Here is an 11,672-nt window from a genome sequence, read left to right on the forward strand (position 1 = left end):
GATATGTAGTTGCATTCTCTTAATGAATAGGATGATTTTTTCTAATGGTGTTTGTAAATAGGATCACAAGTCCGCATCTAGTACAGCAATTAACCACTAAGAAGAATATATGCAGTGTATTATTTGTTGAAACTATACTTTCGATTTGATTTGAAACTGTCTCATTGCTATATGTTTATCAATAAAACTTTGAAAAGAAAAAAAAAAACAGGAAGATCACTAGGAGTCCAATCTGTGTAGTGAGACCCTGTATACCCTGTACTAAATAAATAAATAACATTAGGACCAGGGAAATGGCTCAGTGGCATGAGGGCCTGCCTGGCAAGTGCAAGGTCCCGAGTTCAATCCCTGATACCACAAAAAATAAATAAATAAGAGACAGAATAGAAGACAAAAGCCCTTAGCGAGGATTATGGTAAAAGTAATACTCTTCTGGTACCAAATTATACCATACTAAAAAAAGAAGCTGGGACTATGGAATTTTCTGTGAAATCTTATAGTTTTGTTTTATATTTTGTATTTGTGTGTGTGTGTGTGTGTGTGTGTGTGTCTTTTTGAGACAGGGTTTCACTATGCAGCTCAGACTGGCCTTGAGCTCACTTTGTAGCCCAGGCTGGTCTCAGCTCACAGTAAGCCTCCTGCCTCAGCCTTCCAAGGGCTAGGATTACAGGCTTGCGGCACTATGCCTGGCAAAAATCTTATAATTTTAAATTGTGAAGAACTTTCAAAAAAGGAAAGTGCTGAATGGGCCAAAACAAATATATTGGTGAGGTCTCTGTGTGATGGGAGAATGTTTGAGAAATTTCAGTCAAGATAGTGACGTGGTCAGGTTTGTGTTTTGGTAAAAAGTGTTTTCAGCAGTGGTTCATGGTTATTGCAAGACCTCCACATACCAGGGGCTGAGTTGAAGACAAACACAGATGGTCCCCTTTCAGCCACGTGAGGATAGCCACATAGGTCAAGCAAGTGGCCTGAGGTCGCTTGTGTAATAAATGCAGTCTCCCTCCTTTGACCACTGTGCCGTCCTATACGGTAGCAATTTCAACTCTGGAAATTCTCCTTGAGGGGCTTTTTAAATTTGGGGAAGTTTCAATCAATGTCTTTTTGTTCTGCCCTCTGAAAAACACAGTTCTTCCAGGTTAAAAAAGTCTAGACTTCAAAATTAAAGCTGACACAGTAGTTTAATAAGAATAAGCAAAAACAGCAAGATGATAGTTTTTAATTACAATAACTCAGTTATCTGGAGGATCTTTAAGAAAATATATGAATATTAAAGTAGTAAATATTTAAAGTTGAATGCTGAAGCTATCTGTAATGTGAAAATATTTGCTTTTAGCATCATTTTTAGTATGTGTTTGCAGTACAGATTAGTGATGTTTGTTTGGGGGGATTGATACAGTCAGAGAACACACCTTTACTTTTGGTTTCTTTATTTCTCTTCTCCTCCCCTTCTCCTGTTCCATGCTCCTCTTGTTCATTTCCTGAAGTCTGTCTTCTTGGTATCTATCACCTCTCCTTTATTTTATTCATTTATATTTTAGGTTTCTCATGCAAGTGAGACCATGCAATATTTAACTTTCTCTGTCTGACTTATTTTTTCTTAGCATTGTGGTATCAAGTTTTATCTGTTTTCTTTCATTCTCTCTTTTCCAACTGTTTTCTTGCAAATAACATGATTTTGATTCTTCTTTATAGGTGAATGCTATTCTATTTTGTACATGTACCATATTTCATTTATCCATTTATCTGTTGATAGGCATCTAGGGTGTTTCTAGAACTTATCTGTTATGATTTTTGCTGCTGTTAACATGGACATACATGTATCATTGTAGTCGATACCTTTAATTCTTTTAGGAATATATTCTGGAGAAGAATAGCTGGGTCAAATGGAATTTGTATTTTTTTGAAGAATTTCCTTAGTAGTTGTACTAGTTTACATTCCCACAAATAGTGTAGAGGGTTCCTTTTGCTCCGTGTCCTCACCTGCATTTGTTGCTTTTAATGTTCTTGATGACAGCCATTCTGACTGGAGTGGGATGGAATCTCAGAGTTGTTCTGATTTACATTTCCTAATGACTAAGGGTTTTGTGAGCTTTTCATGTACTTGTTAGCCATTTGCACTTCGATTGAGAGTGTCTGTTCAGTTCATTTGTTCACTTTTTTAATTGGGTCATTTTGGAAGGTAATTTTTTAGAGTTCTTTATATATTCTAGGTATTAGTCCTCTGTCAGAAGAGTAGCTGGCAGAAATTTTTCCCATTCTTTGGTATCAATTTTTTTTTTTTTCTATGCACAAACTTTTTGTTTGGTGCAGTCCCATTGGTTGATTCATTTAAAAAATAAAAATCTTTTATTTATTTGATATAGGGTCTAACTATGCAACCTGGACTCATAGTGATTCTCCTGTCTCAGCCTCTCCATTGCTGGGGTTGCAGGCATATACCACCACACCTGGTTTTGGTGGCTGGCACGGCACATGCAGCATTCTGGGGCCCGCACATTATATGGTACTGGGGATCAAATCTGTGTCCTTGTTCTTGCCAGGCAGGTGCATAGACTGCTGAACTATCTCCCCAGTCCCCCATTGGTTGATATCTTTTCTTTATTTTATTTTATTTTATTTTTATCTATTTGGTACAGGGTCTCACTGTGCAGCTCGGACTTGTGGTGATCCTCCTGTTTTCAGCCTCCCCAGCTGGAATTACAGGCATGCAACATCATGCCTGGTCCCAGTGGCCAGTTCAGTGTGCCTGGGGGCAGGGCTGGCTTGGCATGTGGTGCTGGGGATCAAACCCTGGTCCCTGAACTTGCTTAAGCAGGTGCTTAGTCTGCTGAGCTATCTCACCAAACCTTTGATTCTTTTTTTTTTCCCCATAATTTTATTGAGAGACAAACAGTAGTGAGACAGTTTCAAATCAAATTGGTAGGACAGTTTCAATAATTAACACATTGCATACTCTTCCTAGTGGTTATTTGCTGTACAAGATGCAGACATGATATCCTATTTACAAACACTATTACAACAAATCCCTCTATTCATTAAGAGAATGTAACTATATATCTATCCTAACCATCCTGAATACACAGATACAAAATGGACATTCATCTGTATCCCCTTTTTTGTTTAGTTCCATCATTTGAATATTATAGGTGTGTAAACTCAGCAAAATAGTCCAAAATAGTTCAGTAGTCCATAATAGTATTGGGTCTTCCGCTTCACTGGCAGTGTCAGAAATTGTTGACCCAAGTCTCCTACAGCCCAACGTAACAGCATGGCTTTACTTCTTATACTTCATTTTTATACTTTTCTGCTGGATGGTTAAGACCAAGATAAAGCAAGACCTATGCAACAAGAATTGTAGCTTTTGGATCTGATAAGGTCAGTCAAATCCCTTCAGGATTTTTCCTGAGATCCTGTACCTCAGATTGTAGATCCTTTGTCAGTGTCAGCCATGTGGATGAGTCACGGCCCCTTTGATTTTTGATACTGTTTTCCATTCCATTAGAGTTATTTTCAGGAAGTCTTGTCTATGCTTATGACTTCAAGTATTTCCTATACATTATCTTTTAGCAGTTTCAGTATTTCTGTTTTATGTCTAGGAGTTCGATCCATGTTGATTTGATTTTAGTAAAAGACGAGTGATAAGGATCAAGTTTCAAACTTCTGCCTTCAGCCTTCTAGCTTTCCCAACACGCTTGTGATAGAGGCTCCCTTTTCTCCAATATAGAGTTTTAAACTCCATTGTCAAAAGTCAGATTGCTATAGATGCCTGGGATTGTCTCGTGTCTTCTTTTCTACTCTATTAGGTCTAGTTTTGTCCCAGTACCATGTTGTCTTTTTATGATAGCTTTGTAGTATAACTTGGAATCCAGTACTGGTGGATTTTGGTGCCTCTTGCTTTGCTCTTTTTTCTCTTCTTTCTCTTATTCTTCCTTCTCCTCCTCCTCCTCCTCAGCCTCTTCCTCATCCTCTTCCTCCTTCCTCCTCCTCTTTCTTCTTTCCTCCTCTTTTGTTCCCCTCAGGATTGCTTTATCTCTTCTGGATCTTTTCTTGTTATATATAACTTTTAAGATTTTTTTTTTTAGTTCTCTGAAGAATATTGTTGATAGCTTAACGGGTTTGGATTGAATCTATAGATTGCATTTAGTAATATGATCCTTACAAAAATATTAATTCTACTGATACTCAAACAGGGAGGTCTTTCCACTTTTTTTGTTTGTTTGTTTGTTTTGTTTTTGTATTTTAGGACAGAGTTTACAGGGTCTACAGGGTCTCACTTGTAGATTGGACTCGTAGTGATCCTCCTGTTTACAGCCTCCCAAGTGCTGGGATTACAGGTGTGCGCCACGCCCAGTCTCAATTATTGTCTCAGTGCGTCCCAGGGGTGGGGCCAGAACAGCAGACCCAGGGGTCAAATTTCCGGCCCCTGCATCTGCTTAAGCAGGTGCTTTATCTTTCCACTTTCTAATGTTCTCTTCAATTCCTTTCTTTAGTGTTCAGGAATTTTCATTAGAGAGGTTGTTCACCTCTTTAGGTAGCTTATTCCTGGGTCTTTAATTTTTAATATCTTTATGGGTTCATTATTAGTATACAGGAATGTTTTTGATTTTTGTGAATTGATTTTGAACCCCTCTACTTTAATGAATTTGTCTATCAGATATAGAAACCTTTTGGTGTTTTTTTAATCTTCTGTGAAACGAATCATATCATCTGCAAACAGAGCTATTTTAACTTCTTCTGTTCCTATTTATAACCCTTCTATTTTCTTTTAGGATCCTTTGAAGAAGCCATTCCTGTAAGAAAACTGAAGAACTTTTACCCAGGGGTGGCGGAGCACAAAGACATTTCCAAGCTGGTCCTTCTCCTTTCTTCCTCTGTGAATTCTCTAAGAACAGTGGCCCAGGAGGCCCTGCAGGAGTTTCAGAAGTATAAGACCCTCTGGACGGAGCACCGAGATGTGAAAGTGAAGGTGTATTTCCACTACTGGTGCTGTCCTTTTAATCCTTTAACTGTTGAAAGGGGATCACAAGCATTTCAGGAATAACGAGCAGATCTCGTGGGCAGAGGCCCGCAGCCCACAGGTGCCGAGTGGCTGACGTGACCTCTATGGCAGCTGATGCTAATGAGGCTCTGGCAGGTTTCATTTCATTGCTTGAGAAACTGGGTGCCAGCTGGATGTCAGCCACTGTCCAGCAGCCAGGTATTCAAGGATGTGTCACACTTACTTAGAGCCAGCTTAGAGGCTTAGGAAACTAGAGAATGCTGGGCCGCTACACAGGCCATGAGAGTCCCTCTCCTTCCAGGATTACCAAGATGGCCCTTCTTTAGCAAGCCCTCATCCCTGTAGTGGGTATAAATGTAAGAGTGTATAGACAAGTAAAAATTTCTAAGTTAACTATGAGAAATGGACTTTTTAATGCTGCAAAAAATGAAGGAAATATTAACTGCTGCCTTACAACAGGAATTCTTGGGCAACAATCCCTCTCTGACGGAAATCAGATCAGAAATTCTACACTATGCTACTTTTGAACAGGAGATTGATGAGCTGAAGCCCATCATTGTTGTAGGGGCGCTTGAGCTGCACACAGGTAATTACAAATATTTATTGCATAGTACATCTGTGTTTCCATGTGAGATGATACTTTGTTTAGCAAGCAGTATTATGCTACCTTGGTATAATATTTATATTTTTAAATTGTTCTGGGCCATCCATAGCCTTTACATCCACGTGCATATTACATAGGCAGTTTCTTCAATTAGCAGCCAAACATCTAACACTACCGGTGGAATTCTTTTTTAGAGAAGGGTGTTCTGTATGTGAGACAAGACCTGAGTTTATCCAGGCTGGATTACCAAAATAGGGTGAGGCAACCACTTACTCTTTGAGAAACAACAACTAGGTTGGCTCTTTGGCTTGCCTTGCCTCTGGAGAGCTCCGCTGGTTAGGCAGTTTCCCCGGAGGGCAGGCTGCAAACCTGGATAGGGTGTGTGGGCCAGACAGAATCCTAGGACTGTGGGTGTAACCAAGATGTAGGAGGGTGCCTGTTGCACTCAGATGTGACCTGATAGGCTGGTGCTCAGAGGGAAGTTTGTTATGACCTCCCTGATTGGCTGACATTGCACTGTGATTTGGGTTTAAACTGGTTATGGTGACTAATCATTACCATGGTTACAGGATAATCCACTCTGCCCTTACTTGGTGGGAAAATTTTATTCTCAGGTGATATTAGTACAACTGTTTCACACCAGTTATCTACCTTAAGTAGGTTGGATTAATTTTTTTTTTTTTTTTGTGGTACTAGGGATTGAACTCAGGACCTTGTACTTGCCAGACAAGTACTTACTCCACTGAGCTATCTCCCTGGCCCTTCTACCTGAAGTAGGTTTTCAGGTCAATTCTTGAGGAGTCAATGTAACAATGTAACTATGGCTGTTGAGTTTGACTGCTTGGGGTTTAGCTTCAACCTCCATTTCCTTTGCTGGCTCTGTGACAGCTGCCTCACAAAATGTTTTCATGTGAGACATTAGCATATAATATCTGTGGCAAAAAAAAAATGATTTTCAGTAAATACTAAATATTGTTGTTAAATCTACCAAGAGGGTTTAATCTGAGCAAGAATCACCAGTACTTGAGGAGAGATTATTTAGCTGAAAGTCAGAAACTATACACTAAGGGCAAGAATTACAAAAGTTTCTTGAGAGTTGTGGAAACTATATTGATTTTAAAAATTTATTTGTCTCTTTATAATGGTTAGCACTATGATCTTTAATGTGCAAAACAATGATAGCTTATTGTTTTTCCTTTAAAGTCTTATGAGCTGAGGTCCTTATTTTTATTCCATAAAAAAGTAGAATAGGTGGAGATAGCTACCAAGAGAGGGGATGGTGGGCAGAGATCCTGCACCTGAGGAAGAGAAGAGAGGCCCGGAGTAGGAATGCCTCAGGGAGGGTGCCCTGGCCCGTCAGCAGGCTGGGTGCCTGCTGCTTCCTGAGCTACACTTTCCCTTTGCTCCACAGGTCCCCCAGGTTAGCTGTTGGAGGCTGAGAGGAAGCAACTATGTTTCAAGCTTGGCAAGGTTGAGCAGTAGCGGGAAACTAGAGGAAAGAGAGGAACGGGTGAAGAGTTGGCCAGTTAAGAGTTGTTGTGAGCAGCACTAAGGGAAAGAAGGTGCATCCCAGAATCTGAGATAGAGCTGGGCCTGCGGAACAGACCAGGGCCCTGGACCCTGTAAGAAGCCAGTGGAGTCCTTTCTTTCTACCTCTTTTTCCTTCTTCTCTCTGCGTGTGACCTTTTCCGCTTCCCAGACCACATGGCTGTCTCTCAACTCTCCTTCTGGACTCTCCAGAAGGCCCTCTGATTGGCCTACAGTAGGTTCAGAGCTGACCCGGGACAGTCAGCCACAGTACAGGGTCAAGTCACACAAGTGCTCTAGCCATGTGGCTGAGGCAGAATAGAATAACAAGAAAACTGAGTTTGTGGTTTGACAGCAAAACAATAGCTTTCACCCCACTGAGAGGGTTCCCAAGAGGACCTTGGGGAATGAATGAGGGCTGCTAAGAGGGTGACTGGAAACAGCAAGGTCCACACAGAGCAGTGCTGTCAGATCGTCTCAGAAATACATCCCACCCCAGGTACAGTGTCTTTTTTGTACACAGCTGAAATATTCTCTGGGGGCAAGAAATAAGCCTTCAAAATCTAGTAACCTTACAGTATATTCATTCAGCCTGATGGCATTTCAAATGCTCAGAAGCTACATGTGATTGGTGACTGCTGAGTTGGACAGTACAGTTATAGATACTCCGCACATACAGTGAAGTGTTTCAGAATGCCAGGTGGACTTTATTTTCATCTTTTTTGTCTTTGACTCAGGGCCAATGAAATTAGCCTTATCAATTGAGGCTAAGGCATGGAAGATGTTACTCTGTCGATACTTGAATGAAGAATACAAAAAGAAAATGTCAGACATGATAGCATTTATCAACGAATATTTGAAAAAGCTGTCTAGACCTATTCGTGATTTAGAAGATGTCAGATTTGCAATGGAAGCTCTGTCTTGCATTCGTGATAATGAAATTCAAATGGACATGACTTTGGGGCCAATTGAAGTAAGACCTGATCACATTTTTCTTTCTGGAAATGCTTTCTTTTTTCAAATAGAAATAAATTAAAAATGTGATTCTGTTAATGTACTTCTTTATCTGTTATATTTATCTCTCCTTTTTAATGTTTATGACCATGGGGGAATTTTAACAATATCAACAGTGAAGAATGTACAAAGGGATTTTTTTTACCTAAATACCTGTTTAATTTTTTATATTAATTTTATTGAGAAAGAAATAGCAATGAGACAGTTTCAGAACTGGTTAGTAGGACAGTTACAATAATTAATACATTGCATATTGTTGTCTTAGTAGTTATTCATAGTACAAGATGCAGGTGTGATATCCTGTCCATAAACACTATTAGCACAAATCTTTCTTCTCATTGAATTAGGAGAAAGTGGCTGTATATCTATCCTAACTATTTTGAATATACAGATACAAAATGGTCCTTCATTTGTATCCCCTTTTTTTGTTTAGTTTTGTCAGATATGGATATTCCATTACCATTCAAATATTGTAGGTGTATGAATTCAGCAAAGTAATCCAATATAGTCCAGTAGTCCATAATAGTAGTGGGTTATCTGCAGGACTGGCAATGTCAGAAGTTCTTGACTTGAGCCTTTTGCAGCTCAGCATATTAATATGGCTTTACTTTTTATACCTCATTTTTATACACAAAGGAATATTAATAAGTTAATGTGATACTAGGTTAGACAGTGCTAACATTTGATGGAAGAGAATGGTTGCATGCACTTATGTCAATCACAATAGAAATTAGTCAGGTTCTTTAAATGTCTCTGGCTTTCCTTAGAAACCATTGGCAGGCTCACTCATGGCCAGTGGCGTACTCCACTACAGCGGGAGGAGCCCACCTAGGCTCAGTTGTAAACTGCTAGAACTTAGACCAACACAAGATGATTTGGAGAAAGGGCACTGTATTAGTTTCATATAGCTGCTATAACAAGTTACCAAGGAGTATAAATTCTCAGTGGTTTAAAATGACAGCTCTGACCCCACTTTCCCCCGGCCTCTAGAGTTTCCAGAGTGGCTATTTCTAGATGCCTAAGCCCCAAAACAATACCGCTACATCCTGTTGCCACCCCACCTCTCCTGCTGGGTCACAACACACCTGACACACAGAATTAGTGGTTACTATGCTAGCCGTCGCCATGTGGCCACTGCTGCGCAGCTAGTCTTCTTCACCCACCCCATACCCTCCCATTCTCCTAACTCTGTCCATAAAAACCCCAGCTCAGTGAACTTGACTGAGACTCTCCTTTAGAGTTCTTCCTGGGAGGTCTCACTTAGAGCCCTAAATTCCCGTTGGCTGTATTCTTTCCCTGGGTCACCATCATTCACTTAACATAAAACAAACTTAATGGTTTAATAATGCAGGTGGATTGTTTCATCATTGTAGAGGTCAGAATGTGAAAGGATTTCAGACTTGCGTGGGTAAAGGCAAGATGTCAGTGGGACTGCATTGCCTCCGGGAGGAATCTACTGCTTGTCTTTTTTGACCAAAGAAGCTGTCCGCTGTCCTTGGCTCACAGCCCACTGCCGGCAGCGGCACCTCTGGCACCCCAGCATACAGCAGCGGAACTCTGACTCTGCTCCCTCCCTCCTCCCTTCTGGGAAAGGTCTCTGTGATCACCTCCTGCTCAAAAGCTCCTTCACTTACAGCCCCGAAGTCCCTTCTGTCCCTTTTTGGTAATGTATTTATAGGCTTTAGGGACCAGGATGTGGACACAATTGGAGATACATTATTCTGTCTAACATTATTTATAATATCTAAAATTTCTGACTCATGACAGTGACAAATATTGGACTCCTAATTTTAGTTTTTAAATTCTCTATAGGCAGTGCACACCCTTATTACCTGCAGTTTCTGGGGAACTGGCGCCCCCACAGCCTTTCATGACCTCTGGTAGCTAATGAACTTCATACCTTTGCTACTTTTAATAGTCTTAGCATTTAAGAATTTTGGATGCCAACCACCAGACTTAATACATTAGTGTCTCTTCCGTGACTACAGAAGTTTCATTCTTTAACATAGCTTCTTTCAGGGAAGCCAATTTTTGCTCCATCCTTTGAATCAGTCAAGTTTTGCTTTTTCAGATTAACACCCACACTGTATAGAGCAAACCTTTGTTTTAATAGAGTCTGAGAAATTATCTTGTAAGACGTTAGCATAATGTGAAGGAGGAGAGATAGAAAAAACAACTGCAGGGGCATTTTCTGGAATAGTATCTCATAACATTATCTGCTGACATCTGCACCAGAATCACTTAAGTGCTTATGAAATGCAGATGTCAGAGCCTGTGGTCCGTGAGAATCTAAGGGTGCCTTCTCTACGTTTTCATTGTGGAAACCAGTCACGTAGAATTGGCTGTCTTCTTCTCAACCCTAGCAATGTGTCTCGGGAAGGCATCCAAATTGACTAGGCAGTTGCCTCTCCTTGTAATGTCTCTGAACTCTGCCTCTGCTTTGCAGGAAGCCTACAGTATTTTAAACAGATTTGAAATTGAAGTAACCAAAGAAGAGTCTGAAGCAGTTGATACCTTGCGATATTCTTTCAACAAATTACAGAGCAAAGCTGCAAGTACAATTTTAATTATTTTAGGTCACAATTTCCAGGGACATAATATTTTATTATTTTCAAGAGATGGTTATTTGGGATTGGGGAGATAGCTCAGTGGTCTGCCTTCCTGGCAAGCACAAGGACCAGGGTTTGATCCCCAGTACACCATGCTGTGCTGGCCGCGGGACTCCAGGCATGCTGTGCCGGCCACCAAGACCATGTGTGGTGGCACACACCTGTAATCGTAGCGCTGGGGAGGCTGACACAGGAGGATCACTATGAGCCCAAGCTGCATAGTGAGACCCTGTACCAAGTAAATGTATAAATAAATAAAAGATTAAAAAGTCAGGTATATAGCTCAGTGGCATAAGCACAAGGTCCCAAGTTTGACCCCCAGTATTGAAAGAGAGAGAGAGAGAGAGAGAGAGAGAGAGAGTTATTTATAACAATCTTATAATTTACATACCACAAAGTTTACCATTTTGAAATATAGAATTCAGTGGCTTTTAAAAAATACACTCAGAAAGTTGTAAAACTACCATAATGATCTAATTTTAGAATATCTTTATCACCCCCAAAAGAAGCTCCATATCCAGTAACAGTCACACCCCTTCTGTCTCTTATCTCAGCTCTGGCGACCACAGATCTCATTTTCTCTGTAGAATTGCGTTCTCTAGACATTTAATCGAGATGGAACCGTATAATACGTAGTCTTTTGTGACTATCTTCTTTCATTTAACTTACATTTTCAAGCTTCATGCACACTGTCCCATATATTGGTATTGAATTGTCTTCATGGCTACTGATATTAAGCATCTTTTTCACATGGTTGCTCCATTGACAATTTGTAAATCTTCTTTGGAGATATAGAAAGTTAAATATTTTGTTTATTTTTAAAATTGAGGGCTGGGGAGATGGCTCAGTAGAATAAACGCTTGCCTGGCAAGCACACGGATCTGACTTCAATCCCTGGTTCTGCAAATAAATAAAA

General features: G+C 40.2%; 1 protein-coding gene across 1 annotated transcript in view; it reads left to right on the forward strand.

Moving 5' to 3' along the window:
* Window positions 1-11,672, forward strand: part of Dnah8 (dynein axonemal heavy chain 8) — a 313,541-nt gene that overhangs the window by 90,695 nt on the left and 211,174 nt on the right. The window contains exons 26-29 of the mRNA XM_004624185.2: window positions 4,773-4,969; window positions 5,462-5,588; window positions 7,871-8,106; window positions 10,594-10,698. Of these exons, the coding sequence (XP_004624242.1) occupies window positions 4,773-4,969; window positions 5,462-5,588; window positions 7,871-8,106; window positions 10,594-10,698 (665 nt within the window). The remainder of the gene's footprint in view (window positions 1-4,772; window positions 4,970-5,461; window positions 5,589-7,870; window positions 8,107-10,593; window positions 10,699-11,672) is intronic.

Source organism: Octodon degus, unplaced genomic scaffold, assembly GCF_000260255.1.
Source record: "Octodon degus isolate 3935 unplaced genomic scaffold, OctDeg1.0 scaffold00005, whole genome shotgun sequence".
Lineage (NCBI taxonomy): Eukaryota > Metazoa > Chordata > Mammalia > Rodentia > Octodontidae > Octodon > Octodon degus.